The 16,030-nt window shown below is 54.3% G+C and overlaps 1 protein-coding gene across 4 annotated transcripts in view; it reads left to right on the forward strand.

Moving 5' to 3' along the window:
* The first annotated feature begins 260 nt into the window (after window positions 1-260).
* The window catches only part of MYRF (myelin regulatory factor), a 64,496-nt gene continuing 48,726 nt past the window's right edge, over window positions 261-16,030 (forward strand). For all 4 annotated transcript variants that reach the window (XM_055813337.1, XM_055813339.1, XM_055813338.1 and 1 more), the window contains exon 1: window positions 261-495. In XM_055813337.1, coding sequence (XP_055669312.1) covers window positions 450-495 — 46 coding nt within the window. In that variant the 5' untranslated portion in view covers window positions 261-449. The remainder of the gene's footprint in view (window positions 496-16,030) is intronic.

The following is a 16,030-nucleotide window of genomic DNA, read 5'->3' on the forward strand; positions in this document are numbered from 1 at the left end:
GTGGGTTGCGCTGGGGCTTCAGGCTGTTGGAAGAAGCTGGGTTGCGGGGGGACGACCCCCGGGCGGGCGGGTGCTGGGGGAGCCCCGGGTACCGGGCGGGCTCTCCCTGCCGGCGGGGGCGCGCGCTGCCCGTGGCGGGAGGAGGGGGGGGGAGGAGGAGGAGCAGCAGCAGCAGCGGGCCGGGGCACCGGAGGCGGGGAGGGCGGGAGGGAGGAGCGCGGCCGCGGCAGCCCGAGTTGGGCAGCGCTGGGCGGTGCGCGGCGGAGGCCGATGGGCAGCGGGCGGCCGCGCTCGGTGCCGGCACCGGCTCCGGGACCCCCGCCGGGGCGGCGCGGGGCGCTGAGGGCGGCACCGGGGCTTCACCTGCGGAGCGGCCCCCGGAGCGGCCCGGGGGCATGCCCCGCTGCGGGCGCGGAGACTAGCCCGGCCGCCCGGTGCATGGCCCAGCTATGGAGGTGGTGGACGAGACGGAGGCTCTGCAGCGCTTCTTTGAAGGTAAGAAGGTGCCCGCTGAGCCGCAGCCCTTCGGCCACAGCCCGGCCGGGCTCCTGGTGGCCCCTGGGGACAGCAACCGCCTCGCCCGGCATCGGAGTGACCCCAGGTCCCCACGCCTGGGCAGGACGCCAGCGCGCATCCTCCGGCGTGGGGTCCGAGCTGGAGGTTTAAGCAGGGCTGCGAGCGTGTTGCATCCTATGGTACGGTGCGGGCACCCCGGCCAGGACCTTGCCGTGGCCCTCGCCCGTCCTCGGAGCAGGCACCAGGGTCCTGACGGTGGCTCTGGCATATGGGTTGCAGGCGTCGCCGTGGGGCCAAGCCCCCGGCCACCCTCCCTGCTGGCCTCAGGACCGGCAGCCCCCCTGCCTGCCCCCGGAGCTGTGGCCGCTGGGCGCAGCGTGTTGAAGCAGGGTCACCGCTCTGGGCTTTGCTGGGGAAATCGCCCCTCTTTGGTCACGAAGACAGCTGATCCCACGGTGGTGTGTCCAGCAGGGGACCCCACACCAGCTCTTCATCTGTAGGCTGGCACTGTCCAGCCAGAGCCCGGACCCCTTTGGGCACCACGTGTCCGTGGATCAGAGTCTCCTTCCCATCGGTGCAAACCAAAGGCAGCTTTTACTGAAACCCAGTGGTGGAAAAGTGATTGTAAGGAGAATTTGGCCTCTCTGTCAAGCAGGGGTGGAACACAGTTGCTCATGGCAGCTGAGGGGTTGGTAGGGCTGAACTGTGTGGCTTGGGGAGGCGTTGGGACTCCAACGCCCTTTGCTGTTCCTCCCTCGGCTCAGTGTTTCTTCTCCCTGGTCTGGCTTTGTTGGTACACTTTGCTCTTCCTTGTTGAAGGTATTGTTGCTTCTCTCTTTCACTTGTCTTTGTTTCTCTCTTTGTGGGGCTGTGCCCCGCACCACATGCCCCTTGTTCTCTGGTGGGCCGTTTGCCAGGTGGAGGTTCTGGCTGCACGGGCTGTGCCACCTTGGTGTGAGCCCCTGGCACACAGATGCACTGGTCGAGGGGAACAGTGCGCCCATCCTAGCAAGGCTCCGTTGCGTTAGCAGGTCCTGTTGCCAGTGGCGGAGCTGGGGTCGGGGACCCCGGTCCATGGAGAGCAGGCTGTGTGCATGGGTCAGCTCTGGAGCCTGGATCCCCTCTGGAGTCCTCATGCTGTGCTTCGCCTGCGGTGGGATGGAACGGTGGGATGGGACAGTGTGCTGTCTGCTCCGCTGAGCTGCTCACTTGGTGTCGCCTGGGGCAGTTGGGGTGGGAGGACTGCGCCCCTCCTGTTCCTTTGGCTGCTGGAAGGACTTAACCTGGGGAGGAATGCAAAGATGCACCACAAACAGAAGATGCTCTCAGGAGTGAACAGGGGCTCAAGCTGTGTACTTCTCACTTTCCTCTCCTCTGGCATCCCTGTGGTGCCTCAGTGATGCATCTCTTCTTCAAAGGAAAAAAAGCATCCCGTTTGTTCCAGCTGTGGTTCTGGATTCCCAGGAGCAACAGGATTAGCAGGGATGGGAAGCCTCGCCATGCGGGCTCTTATCGTGTGCTCCCAGCCTGTGTTCTCTTCAGCCTTGAGGGGGCTTGTTTTGTGTTTAGGGTTTCACTTGGACCAATTTCCTAAATCTTGCCCCCCCCCCCCCCCCCCCCGCCTCCTCTGAGCATCAAGCACCTCCCCGGCAGCCTGCACAGCCCTTGCTCAGCACCCCGGTGTTGCTTACAGGCATTAGACTTCAGCTGTCCGGCTCTTCTTTTTGTTTGTGGAAGTGGAATTTCTCTCTCTCACCCACAGCATCTTTTTATAGGGTGGAAAGTTTCTTTCTTTGTCTGTCTGTCTCATTCTCTCATTTGGGTGATCCTGCTTGAGCAGGGAATAGGGCAAGGTGCCCTCAGGAGGTCCCTGCCCATCTCCATTATTCTGGGATTCTTTCTCTCTTTTTCTTTTTTTCTTTTTCCTTTTTGCATCCTTTTATCTTTGTTTTTTGTTTGGTTTTTTTTTTCTTTTTGTCTCTCTCCTCCTTTCTCTCTCTTTTTCTTTTTTGAATTAAAGCCATCTGGTCCCTGTAAAAACCGAGAGTGAAGGAAACTGGGGCTGAAGGATATTTCTTAGCCTCTGCTTACTTTTATTTTTAGAACTTCTCTGAGCTTAATTTTTTTTGTGGAGCCCAACATGGCTGTTTATTTTGTTTGAGCAGCTAGATCCCTTTGGCGGTGTTGTTAAAGAGCATCTGTTACAACACAGTGTTTGAGGGTGAGAGGGGAAGAGGAGAAAGTTTTATTATGAAGGGTTGCTGCTCGGTTCAGTTTAGGCAGTGAGTGAAGAAACAAAGTACTTTCCTTTTTTGCACGTTGTAATCATGGTGCTCTGAAGGAGTATGTGGCCAAACTGATCCTCTGTTATTTGGAAGTGAAGGTCAGTCTGTGCCTTAAACTGCTAGCTTTGCAGCCACAGAGCCAGATTTGCCTTGGAATCTTGCTGTCCTGAAGAATTAATGGTTTCTGTATGTGTAATAGAGTGGTGAACAATAGATCTGTTAGAGTTTATTAATTTGCAGGAATAAATTCATTAGTAGAACTGATTCCTTGCTCCCATCGTTTCTTTAAGAGGTGTCTGCTGATACCCTTCCTGGAGGGAACACGTGTTCAAATCATATTTTTTTTCTTACAGCGAAATATTTTTTTCTTCTCACAAATCATCTTCTCACCAAGTGGAGATTTTACACTAAAGGGATTTCTTCCTGTGCACTGAAAACCCTGAAATAATTTGGGAATTCCCTTTCCTTTGCCTGTCTCTGATTTGCACAGGATCTGAGCCTGCTATAAGCAATCCCACCACATTTAAGAGTAATCCTTTAGGGCTTGTGTAGCACTCGGTATTTCAAAGTGTCAGACAAGGATTAACTGGTCTCTTCTTGCAGACTTTTGGGGAGTGGGGGCTGTGCTGCCTGAGGTGTGGAAGAGAGTTGGTGTCTGTACTAATGCTGAGTCCTGGCGTTTGGCTGGCTCCAGCGACAGTGCGGCAGGTCCTGTCTGCAGAGCAAGGCTTGTCTGGGGGAGCGGGTGCTCCTGAGCACTGAGGGCCGGTTGCCTGCCTCTGGTTTTCTCAGCTGCAAGAGATGGGCTTTTATTTTTGTCAAGATGGCTCCCAGTATCTGCTTGGGCAGGGTAATCTTGTTTCCCTGGAATGGAGTTGTCTGCTCTGTGAGGATGAGGTCTGAGACATGCAAGGACGGAGAAGTGGGAGAATGATGTGAAAAGTCCAGGGCTGTGCCCTGATGTTTGGGAAGGGGCCAGGGGAAAACATACTGAGTCTATAGGAAAGAGATGGGTCGGGCTTAACTTCACATCCCCTTGGGATGCAGATGCTGTGAACGCGGGTCTGGCTGGCAGCATGGCCTCTGAGCATCCTCAGGGCGGGCCTGTCCCATGTTACGGGGATTGTCACTGTCCTGGTTTGCATTAGCACAGCTGGTAAACCTGTGTGGTGGTGCCCAGGACCATCCAGCTGAGGAGAGCTTGGGCAGGCAGCTGGGACAGCTCACAGGCAGAGAGCGTGGGATGCTGCGGGTTCTGGCACTGGAGGTAAAGGAGCTCAGTTTGGTCTTTCCATAGTATTGGGAGTGTTTACCCAGAGCATTTGTATTTTGTATCAAAGGAAAAGTAGGGAGTTGAAAGCGTCTGACCCTTGGCTGGCATCCTGCTAGAAACCTTACCTTCCTCCCTGCCTACCACTCGCGTAAGGGAAACAGTTACGACAGAGCTCAGCTATTTGGGATCCCTCTCTCTCTCTCGGCTAATTTATGAGATAAGAGGTTGTTAAAGAATGTATATCGGGAAAGATGTGCAGAGCAGGGCTTGGGGGGCAGGGGAGTGGGTGGTTCGGCAGATGGCTGAATGGCGTTAGGGCAAGAAATGGACAAAGAATAGTGAACACTAAAAGTTTGGAGGATTTTGGGTTGGGAAAGACAGGTGTTGGTTAAACAGAAGGGACCAGATTTCACTGAGGGCATGCAAGTCCTGTGAAACGAAGCAACTCTTTCCAGTTTTTCATGCAGCAGCACTCAGAAGCGTGTGTTTGCTGAGCAGCCGTGTGTGCATGCGTGGGGGCTGCCGGTGGGTGCGTGCTGCTGGAGGGGCTGCAGCAGCCTCTGAGCTGGGAGGGAGCAAATGACCACTGGGAGCTTTATCGGCAAGGCAGCAAACGTGTTTGTATTAGTGAATGTTTTTGCCCGTAGGAGTGTATCTGTTTGGGTGTTAGTGGGTATGGGTTGCTTTCTCAGTGATCTTTGTTGTGTGTTGTGGAGCACTTTGTGTATGTGGGTAGGAAATGCTGCCTTGCAGCCCTGCAAGGAGAGGTCTGGGCCGTTGCCCCGTTTTCCTTGGATGAAGAAATGGAAAATGACGAGGCTGAGGCAGAGACCTGAATCCAGGACTCCTGGGTTTGCACCTTGTCCACCATGCTGTGTCGTATGGGTCGGGTCTCTGCTGTGTGTCTGCAGGAGGATTTGGTGGTGGACAGGAATGGGTGGAGAAGGACTTCGCTGGTGAAACTTTCACTGATGTAAATGAGTGAAGCCGTGAGCTTAAAGGAAGAGGAATGATGGTTTCTCTTCAGAGCTGGCCAGCACCTCATGAAGTGTCCCTGAGCTGGAAGGGCTCTGGCTGCCAGCAGTGCTGGTGACCCAGCCTGTGAGTTACAGCTCGCTGGGGGTCCGCTGACCCACGGGGGCACCTTCAGTTTCTGCCAGGCAGCAGGTTGGGGGGTAGTGGAAGAGAATCACAGAGTAACAGGGGACTGCTTTGGAGTCCTCCTGGCTGCTTAGGGATGCAGGAGGGAGGCTGCTGGTTTCTTGAGGCTGCAAATGCTGGGAACAGAAAGGGAAGGAGGACAGCAGAGCCGGGACCTCTAGAGCAGAGGCTGTGGTCCGTGGTGGTGCGGCGCGGCCAGCAGAAGCTGTGCACACAAACCAGGGCAGCTGACCCTGCATATGGTTTTGGGTGCCTGGACTTGATGTAGCAATGCAACTACAGCAGATGGAAGCATTTAGTTTCTTAGCATTCTGTGAAAGAAGGGCTTTTAGGGGAGCTGGGTTTCATGCTCACTGTTCACCCTCTGCCTGTTTGGTGGCTGCCTGGCCCTTAGCCTCCGCGTGCCCCAAATGCATCTTCAGGCTCTGATGCTGTGCTGGAGAGAGGCTTTCCCGCACCGCTGGTGGGGAGCTGTTTGATGTGGCCAGCGCAAAGGCAGAGGGAAAGCATTGGGAAAAAGCTGTGGAGAATCGTGGGCTCTGTGCGAAAAGCACAACGTGATCTTTGCTGCATGTCGCTGTGGGTCCTTTGTGCCTAGACCCGACTCTCGGGAGGAGCGGGCTTGGGGATGCAGTGGCTTTGCAGTGTGACAGTCTCTCCGCGGCCTGGCTGGCGCAGTGGGGAAGGTAAGAGGCTTTATGTGGAGCGCTTTGCTGAACGGAGTTAGCCCGTGACAGAATGGTCCTGGGGAACCTGGTACAGCACAAACACATGACCATCCCTCCTGGTAATCCCCTCACAGACCCAAATCCCAGAGTGTAGCAGCAGCCTCCCAGCTTCCTCCCTGGCCCTCCCACTCTTCCCTGAGGGAATAGAAAAACCAGCAGGCAGCAGCCCTGGGACCTCGACCAGCTGAGCTAGGCAGCATAATGACAGAGGGAGAGAGCAGGGACGCAGCGGGAGCTTGACATCTGCTCTCACCATGCTCAGGATGCGCTGGATCCGAGCAGGTAACAGCACAGATCCCCCAACCCTTCCACAGCTCAGCTTGCTTTCCCCTCTGCCTCTCCATCTCTCTCCAGTGTGATTGCCTTCTGATCCTCCTCTCTCTGCCCTCCGTTTCGAGCTTCCCCTGCCCACCCGGCTCGGGGTCTGCCTCTGGTCAGCACATGCCCTCAGCAAGAGCAGGTAACATGAGGCTGCTGGTGAGCCCAGCTCCATCCTAGGGCCTAGGCAGAGGATGGAAAAGAGAAAAACGTTCCCTTGAGCTCATCAACCAGTGGTCTGCATTGCTTGGCTGTGGCCCAGGGGCTTTCCTGGGCACAGGGGGAAGCTGGCATCTCCATCCCAGCCGGACCAACAGGAGGAGCTTCCCAGAACCTTCAGCCAAAGCGCTTGTCCTCGTCTGCTTCTCAGGGCAACGCTAGTGCAAAACAGTCTGCCGCTTCCAGCAAGGTCTTGTGACCATGCTGGTATTTCTTTGGGGTCTGCCCTCTCTCCCCAGTTTCCTCAAAACTCCTTTTTCCTGGGTGGGAAAAGGCCAGGAGACATCCAGATGGAGTAAGGCCAGAGCGCTGTTCACAGGAGGGTGGATCCCTTCAGGCATCTGATAAAGAGCGGGTTGTGATTCAGAAAGAGCAACGTGAGCGCCCGCCCGCAGGGGCTCCGTCGGGACGGGGAGAGGTACTTTGCCCGTGTTCTGGTTAATGTATCTTCCACAGGTTGGCGTCCCGGGAGTGACACCTGGATGCGGACCAGGAGGGGTTTGGGAAGAGCAGATGAGAAGGGAGTCGTGCTGGAGGTGTGAGCGGGCCGATGGAAGTGGGCATGCTGGTGACTCAGAGATCCAGCTGACCCACGCTGCTCCCTGGGCTGGGGTTGTGCTGCATGCAAGGATGTGGGGAAGAGATGCCCGTCAAGAAGGAGCCTTACTGGGATGCTGAATAGGCAGGGTTTCCCTCCGCTCCCTCACCCTTTTCTACTAGAGCAAAGCATTGGCTAGGGCTGGCCTTCTAGGACCAGAGACATCCCAGCTGTCATTCACTGGCGGCAAGAAACGCAGAGAAAAATGGCTTTGGTGCACAGTTAGCCTGGAGAGACCTGGGCATCACCTGGAGAAGTGCAACCCCACCAGAGCGGTGCATAGGGAAGCCGCTCTCCCCATGGGCTTTCTGCCTCCTGTCATGGTTCAGCGGTGGCCTTTTTGCTTTCTGCTGTCACCCTGGTTTATGCCCTGCCACTGCTCTCTGCCTGTGGTCACTTAGTGAGAAATAAAAGCAGGAGAGGCCTTTCAAAGAAGGGAGATAGGGACCTGCTGTACTTGCCCTCTTCTGTTTAGGAGCCTTGTGGATTCCTCCTGCTGGGACAAGACCTGCATGATCTGGAGCTGTGAGCTGTGCTAGGAGGGTGCCAGGCTGTGGCCAACGAACCCCTGGCCCACAGCAGTGCTGCAGGTGCCTGCCCTTCCTCCGTGCTGCCCAGACAGGGTCCTCGACCATGGCCTGGCATCCCTCCAGTGTATCCCTGCCTGGGGATTTCCCTGCCCGGGGCTGGTGTTGCTCCGGCAGAGCTTTGCAGAGCTTGCCAGGTAACCCCCTTGCCTCTTCCCAGTAGTGTTGCTGACTGGACTTGGACTTTGCACTGCCTGATAAGAATCCCAGTAAGCTAAATGTGTATGAGGAATGATTAACCAACATGTGTGTTGCCAGAGGACAGAGGAGCAGCTGTGACTGGAGACACAAAACAGGAATAGGCTTGTGGCTTTTGGGCCCGAGCTGGTGCTTGCCGGGTGCTCCTGCTGTGCACCAGCTCATGGGGCAGCATCACTCAGGAGAGACAACCCACACTGTGGCCTCCTTGGTGCTTTCCAGGCAGACACCAGAACAGGGATGGACAGGGAGGGATGAGACTGTGTCCGATCAGCAGGGGAGGTGCAGAGTCCAAGGGGGGTACTGCTGCCGTGTAGGGAAGAGGGGCCCTTAGAAGCAGAGGGTGGATTGCATTGGACACTACACTTGGCTATCCTTTGGCTCCCACTTATGGTTTCATGGGTATACCCTCTTATTCCCACTGACTAGCACACCTTGGCATGCCCTTGTTTATCCTCCAGACCTTCCTTCTCCTGTTGGCACCGTTTGTCCTGCACAACAGGGACAGAGGACATCTCCTGCCTGGTCTGGTGGAGGTGGGTGGGCTGGTCAGCCCAGGACCTTCTGCTCCTTGCTGTCTTGCAGCACACCCTGGAGCGTGTTCAAGGCACGTTTGAATGAAAGGCGTCCGTCCCGAGGGAAAATGTACCATGATACTCAGGGTCCATCACTTATCTCATTGAACTTTGTCTGTTTTGGTGCAGTTCCTCAAAATGGTGAAAGGGAGATGTGGGAGCCAGGCGGTGGGGCTGGGGAGAGCGGCCAGCCCCAGCTGCAAAGCGGAGATGCTGGGTTTGTTGTGGAATGAGAGCAACCAGTTGCTGATTTTGCTGGCTTGTGGGGTGGTGGGGCGGAGGGTTGGTTGGAAAGGTCAAGGCTGGAGTTTTAAACAGCCTTGGTGTGCTCAGATCCAGGATTTGAGGGTAGAGGCCAGGGTGGGCCAGGGGGAGCAGTCTTGGGAGTGCCAGGCAGCTGTGATCGTAATCCCGTGACATCTCCAGGGGTAGGGCCGGTGTGCAGGGCTGCAGGCGGAGGCAGGAGTCCTTTCCTCTGCTGCAGCACAGTATCGATGCTTCTTTCACATCCCAGTTGCTGTGACAGACCAGCCTGGCCATAGGAAAGCTGGCATCAGTCTCTGCAGCAGTTAAACTTTTCTTAGCCTCTCTGGTTTATCCTGCATTTCTTTTTTTTCCTCACTTTCCCCCCTCCACATCCCTCATCCCTTTTGCTCTATCCACTCTTCTTTGGCTGCTCTCATTATTTTTTTGTAGTGTATTAAAGGAGATGTACTGAATTATGCCCTAAGTACTTGCAAACTGCATCAGCAAGAGCAAAAAAAGGGGGGCTGTGCCTGCAGAGCAGCGTGCAGTGTGAGCAGAGACTGAGCAGGCTAGCTGAAGCAGCGTGGGATGGGACCAGAAGTGAATAAGGAGCTGATAGGCACGTGCAATGCCAACAGCCGCGGTCTAGCTCTGATGAGATCTCTGCATTTTTAAAAAGAGCAATTAAAGCAATATTTTCTGGGGCTGATTTTTTTTTTTTCCTGTACAGTCTTTTGCCATCACCCCCATGCTGTGGCAGCATGTTATCTTGGGAGGCTCAGAGTGCCAAACTGATCTGGTTTTCTTACCCAAGGAGAAGAAGATGGTAACTGGTGGGGAGGAGGCCCTGCAGAAGGCGTGGGGGTGGGCGTGGGAGAAGATTTATGAAGACACAGGCAGGGTTTCTGAAAGAGTTGGTGGCCCAATTCCTGCAAGCTGGCTGTCTGCTTTGGTGGCGAGGGACCCCAGAGCATGCCAGGGCGCTCCTGCTCACAGCCTTGAGAAGCGGGCAGAGTATAAATAATACATTCAACTTAATTTGGAATAGGATGATTCACTTTGTGTCTGGTGATACTTATTAATCAACAGTTATCATTTACGACTTTTAATCCCATGTGCTGACAACATCTGACTGCTAGATATCTCGATAAACAGGAAACCAAACAACTTATCAGCCTGCTTGATCTTGGCTTATCTTTTCTGTTATGACAAGCAATGGTTATGGACATTGATTCCTTAAGGCACTAAAGGGTGTGCTTTGACTTTATTGGAAATGAAACACCTGCTTAAGTAAAGGAAAAGCTTAAAAACTGTGCATTATAAGGGCCATCAAGCCATTTCACAGGTGGCTGCTTGCTGATAATATAATCAATGCTCCACTCAGTATAAGGACAGAAACGGTCTTTTCCCTGATGAGGTCCCATCCAAATCAAAATCTGAGATCAATGAGAAGCTCTGGGCAGGGAGGAGTAGGAGGGCTTCTGCCCGTCTCTCCTCCCTCCTGTCTGTTTTAATTCTGTCTTTGGAAAGGTGTTGGGATGGAGAAGTGGGTGGTGATGAGTTTTCACATGCAGCATGGTGGAACGTGTAGTGAAGGGAGAGGAGTGACAAATAATATTTCAAAACTCATCTCATTGGTGTTGAGGGGAAACAGCCATGTGGGGACCTGCAGGCTGGGGACAAGCTGCAGAGCCCAGAATGAGAAGTTTGGGTGCTAGAGGTTTTGCCTGGGCTGGGCAAGAGGAACTGGTCAAAAGTTAACCCAGTCCAACAGGATGGTCTTGTGGAACATCAGGGCAGGGACCTTTCCTACTCCTCTGCTTTTAGACACAGGTGCTGTGGCTCTGTTACACCCAGGAGGCAGCTGTGGGTGCAACAGATCATGGATGATCACCGATAGAGATTTTTATAGAATTTTTGTCATGAATTTTCAGCACGGCTTTCTTAATTGAGTCAAGGCACAAATTTGTAGGTGATCATGTAATTGGGCCAAGTCTGGCTTTGGAAGAGATGTGAAGGATGCCAGTGACAGTAAGCTGTCATGTGTAGTGAAGCTGATACCAGGCACCACAAATATTTCCCGCTGCTGCTGCAGAGCGAGACCTTGTCAGGAGGGTTTAATGCGCAGGCTGGGATGCTTGCTGTTGGCTCTCTGAAGGAGAGAAGTGGCTTTTACTGGGCTTTTTTCTTTAAACCCTCTTTTCTGCAGTTTTGGAAACCAAAACACACTTGAGAGTGAGCTTTGAGAAGTAGGTAGCAGGAATGAGGTGGAGAAAGTTGGCCTGATGTGTCCTCATTTTGTGTTTTGGATGTGGGCTGCTCAGCCAGGGAACAATCCACGTTAGCAGAAGAGAAAAGGCCATGAGCTGTAGGAGCGCATGTTGCTCCCTGGCATAGTCACTGCCCAGAGGAGACCTGTGGAAGTCCCTGGTTTTACCTCCAAAACCTCAAGTTTTGTAGAAGTTGTTTCTTCTTTGATCAGCCTGTTGTTTAAATGGGTCAGGGTGGTATTCGTGGGTTTAAGGCTTTTGTCAGTGCAGGAGAACCATGTTAAATGTTGGTGGTTTTGCTGTTTCACAAACTGTATAGCACTCAGTAAACCCAGAGGCTTTGTGCCAATGAGCAGCTGGGCAGGCCCGTGTTGGTAAGGTGTTAGTCCTCATTGCTGGTTGTGTTGCAGCAGGGTGAGCTCCAAACCTCTTTGAACTGGCACTGGGAGACAGACAGTGCCCTGAAGTCTTTCTGGTTCAGGTGAAGGTTGGAAGAGCGGGGAGATGAGCCTCCCCACTCACAGAGGCAGCCAAGCCAGGGATAAAGTCACATCTCCCCTCCGTTCTTATCCCCGTCTGCTCCTCTATTCTTGCTTGCTGATTTCACAAGGCCCAGGCAGCAGCAGTAAGTCTTTCAATAAAATTGCCTTCTGATTTTCCTTACTTTGACAGTATAAGTTCTTAACATAAAGGTGCTTAACTGAGTTTCAGGTTAGAAGGAACTATCAGATCTTCTAGCCTGACCCATATAACAGCTTTCAGCAGTGCAGCCTCCAGCTGGAAACTGTGGAGGGATAACAGGTTTGGTGGGGTTTTTTTTTACTGCCACAGAGAATTTATCTATGAGATTGAGGTTAGCATCCTAGCTTTGCCAGGGAAACTGTGGGGCTTCTCATCACATGTGGTTGTGGGTTTGTGTTTCATCTGTGAAAAACCAACAACAACCAAACCCAACCAACCAACCAAGAAACCCATGGCTCTGGTTTGGGGCTTTTATGGGAAGGAATATGTCCTGTTGAACTGGGAGAAACTGGTTAGTCTTTGCCCTTGGCTCAGCCCTGAGGGTCTGTATGGGCTGAGGACTTCTCTGAGGGACTGGAGAAGTCAAAAAGACTTAGTGCAGGTTGTCAGAAATTGTCAGTAATTCACTTGCTTCTGCAGTAAGCTTTGTTTTAAGAAAACAAAGACACAAATAACAGAAGTTTGTGACCACAGCACAGCGTGCAGGTCCGTTAGCACATGGGTCTGACCTGCTGGCTGGTCTCAGTACAGGTCTCTGTAAAAGCAAGTTTTCTGTCTGTCCTGTCAGAGGCAGAGGCTGGGTCTGCTGGCTTCTTCCAGCAGATCTTCAGGTCTGCGTGCTCTTTTCTGTAGGGCTAAGCAGGCTTCTCTTCAGACAAAACAGTGGGCACGTCTGCAGATGTGTGAGAAGTTCTGGGCTCCAGCACGGTTTTACGGCATGAATCCAGGCAGTTCCCTGTTGCTTTGCCTGTGTCAGCCCTTTGTGTCACAGACTTGTACAATCTTGGGGCACGACCCATCGCTCCCTTTCTCGTATCTGTGTAGCCCCCTGCGCAAGCGACGACACAGAAACAAGCGGCTGGTAATCTTGGGAATTTCCTTCGCCCCGTGTGGGCAGAGATGTCTCAGGCACCAGAACTGTAGGCACAGGCAAAGAAAACTGAAAAGAACTGATGGAGGCTGCCATGGTTGTTCAAGGAGTGTGGACTGTCCTTCTGGGAATGAGCGGCTCTGCCCTCCCTCCTGGTGCATGCCGGCGCAGGATGTGACAGCGGGGTGCGGGAGCGGGATGCGGGATGCAGGAGCAGAATGTGGGAGCGGGTTGCAGGAGCAGGCTGCAGGAGTGGGATGTGGGAGTGGGGTGCGGGAGCGGGATGCAGGAGCGGGGTGCGGGAGCGGGATGCAGGAGCAGGGTGTGGGAGTGGGATGCAGGAGCGGGGTGTGGGAGCGGGATGCAGGAGCGGGGTGCGGGAGCGGGATGCAGGAGCAGGGTGTGGGAGTGGGATGCAGGAGCGGGGTGTGGGAGCGGGATGCAGAAGCAGGATGTGGGAGCGGGGTGCGGGAGTGGGATGCAGGAGCAGGATGTGGGAGCCAGGGTGCAGGAGCAGGGTGTGGGAGCGGGATGCAGGAGCAGGATGCGGGAGCCAGGGTGCAGGAGCAGGGTGTGGGAGCAGGATGCAGGAGCAGGATGCGGGAGCCGGGTGCAGGAGCAGGATGCGGGAGCGGGGTGCGGGAGCGGGATGCAGGAGCAGGGTGTGGGAGTGGGATGCAGGAGCGGGGTGTGGGAGCGGGATGCAGAAGCAGGATGTGGGAGCGGGGTGCGGGAGTGGGATGCAGGAGCAGGATGTGGGAGCCAGGGTGCAGGAGCAGGGTGTGGGAGCGGGATGCAGGAGCAGGATGCGGGAGCCAGGGTGCAGGAGCAGGGTGTGGGAGCAGGATGCAGGAGCAGGATGCGGGAGCCGGGTGCAGGAGCAGGATGCGGGAGCGGGGTGCAGGAGCAGGGTGTGGGAGCGGGATGCAGGAGCAGGATGCGGGAGCGGGGTGCAGGAGCAGGGTGTGGGAGCGGGATGCGGGAGCGGGATGCGGGAGTGGGATGCGGGAGTGGCAGTGGGCACGGCGGTACCTTGGACAGCAGTGCTGGCCTGGCTGGACCTTCCCAGAGCCCTTCTCCGGCCAGGTCAGCTCCGGCCGCACGGACACGAACGGTCCGCAGGGTGACGGCAGTGTGCCCAGCCTCGGCACGACCATTGCAGGCGGTTTCGCGTTTGCAGGCGCAGGGAGGTGCACAAAGCTGAATGTCCCATGAAATTCAGCTCTAGACCTAAGGCGTAAGTGCCAACTCTTTGCTAGTGACGAGGCGTTGCTCCTCCCTAGCCTCTTGTGTGTGAGCGGACTTCTAGGAGAATCTGCAGAGGGGAAAGTGCCTTTTCTATCATGACAGACCCCAACCTGCACAGTGAACCCCCAAAAGAAGCAGAGTGCAGGTCTGGCAGGGGTGGATCCTGCCTGCAGGGTGCATTCGTGCTGTGCCAAAGGCATCCCCGGGTCTGCCACAGAGGAAAGGGGGGAACCAAAGCTTAGAAAACTCTGTGCTGTCTTGGGGGAGTTTTAAGTGGCTGAAACTCTTGTCGTTTATCTTCTTGCCTCAGCTTCCCCCTGCCAGAATTGGTCACAGTCACCACCACAGCGGCTCTAGCCTTTTAGGTCACCTGTCATTCCGCAGCTCCCAGTGCTGCTCATAGGCAGTGAGGGATTGTCCTCCAGCCTTTGGAGGGAGCTTAGCTCCAGAATGGATTTAACATTTCTCTTCTGAGGTTAAGGAATGGTTTGTCACTTGTGTGTCAGCTTCCAGGGATGCTCCTTTCACAGCCAGGGACTGGCTGGAAGGCTCGGAGCAAGGGATGGACCCAGTGTGCTGTGTACGCCTGGCAGGAGCGGGACGAAGCCTGTGCCCTCCCTGCTCCCCTTCCATGGACAACTCCTGATTTATGGAGCTGCAGTCACATGTGCTGTGAATGAATTTTGCTAATAGAGCCCTCTCGGAAGGGTCAGTGAGCTACAGTGGGGATAAGGAGATAGGAAAATATTGTCAAAAGTGTTCCTGACCTGCTGAAAATTCTAAATCAGCTTCTGATCACTGAGTTACCTCTGAAACCTTTGCCTGTGACTCAGCGATGTGGAGAACCTGAAGGACAGTCAAACAGCGAGTGGGCCATGTTTGTGGGTTTGGTTTGCTCTCCCCGAGCTTCTTGTACCTGTCAAGGCACTGTTTGCTGCCTCTGCGCTGTGATAGATTCAGAGCACTGTGGCCTCTGCAGCTAGGAGGGGCCTCCAAGACACCCGAGAGGCGCATTGCTCCTGGAGCATCTCTTGGAGAGTTGTGGTTTATAGTTTCCAAAAGAGGGTGCCCGGTAATGCTAACACTCGTGTTTATTGCAGTCAGATATGAGCCCGCTGTGGCCGTGCTGTGCCAGCGTGGGGGAGCAGATGGTCCCTGACCTGCATGTTTTACCTCTCTGGGAAAGCTGTTGCTGCCTGCTGGGAGCATCACCTTCTTTCCTGGCTGAGGCTGTCAAATCTTGCACTCCAACTGCCATATCCTCCTCACAAGACTGAAACCCCCTCCCAGCAGGCTGCTTTCTCCAGGGTGAGTTCATGTATGTGAGGATTCAACCACTGTTCAGCCTCCTGGGTATAAACAGACCAGACAAGGACTTCTGTAAAGCTGCTTCTGCACCCCGAGCAGAGTTATTTCAACCTTTTCCAAAGCCTCTCCAGTATTTCCATGCTCTCTTCCAGACAAACAGAGGTGGGCCACCGATTCCAGCAGCACTATGCAGAAAAGCCAGGACCATTTCTCTGTCTTCTGTTTGATAGTCCACTCGTGCATGGAGAACTCTGCAGCCATGGCCAGAGCTGTGACATTGTGCTGAGGGCTCAGGGGCTGTGGTTAGTCCTGAAAGCTGGAGCCTTTCATTTAGTCTTTTTTTCCCCCAAGTTTCCCTGCCTGTACGTGCTACTTCCAGGCGATTGTCTTGCCTTTTGCTTTGTTGTTATGCAGCAGACAGATCGCTGTCACTTACGAGGTGATTCAAGATGCTCTGTAAGAATGAATTGTTTGATTTCCTTTCTTTTTTATCCCACCAATATGTGTGCCACCTTCAAACTTTGCCAGTGGAGAACAGCAATAAAAAATGCTGAATGGCTTTGGCTCAAACACCAGTCCCTGGGGGTCTCTGCTAGTCACCCTTCTGCTCTTTGATGTCTCTATACTATCAGCTGTATTTTAGCTCTGTCAGTGATGCAGTGTTAGATCTCTCTCATGTTCTCCCTGTCAGTTCCATGCCGGGGAAGGTTCTAATCAGGATGTCGTTTGGCATTAATTGAAACACATTGGAGAAATCCAAGGCTGCAAACACTGCAGGGCAGGGGCTGCCTGGCTGATATTTGAATTGACAACACCTAGCCCAGCAGACCTCGAGTGTGCTGCTACAGAGGCAGCTCAATAACAAGTGTATTTAGCCATCTAAATATG

Source organism: Falco peregrinus, chromosome 9 (assembly GCF_023634155.1).
Source record: "Falco peregrinus isolate bFalPer1 chromosome 9, bFalPer1.pri, whole genome shotgun sequence".
In the NCBI taxonomy this organism is placed as follows: domain Eukaryota; kingdom Metazoa; phylum Chordata; class Aves; order Falconiformes; family Falconidae; genus Falco; species Falco peregrinus.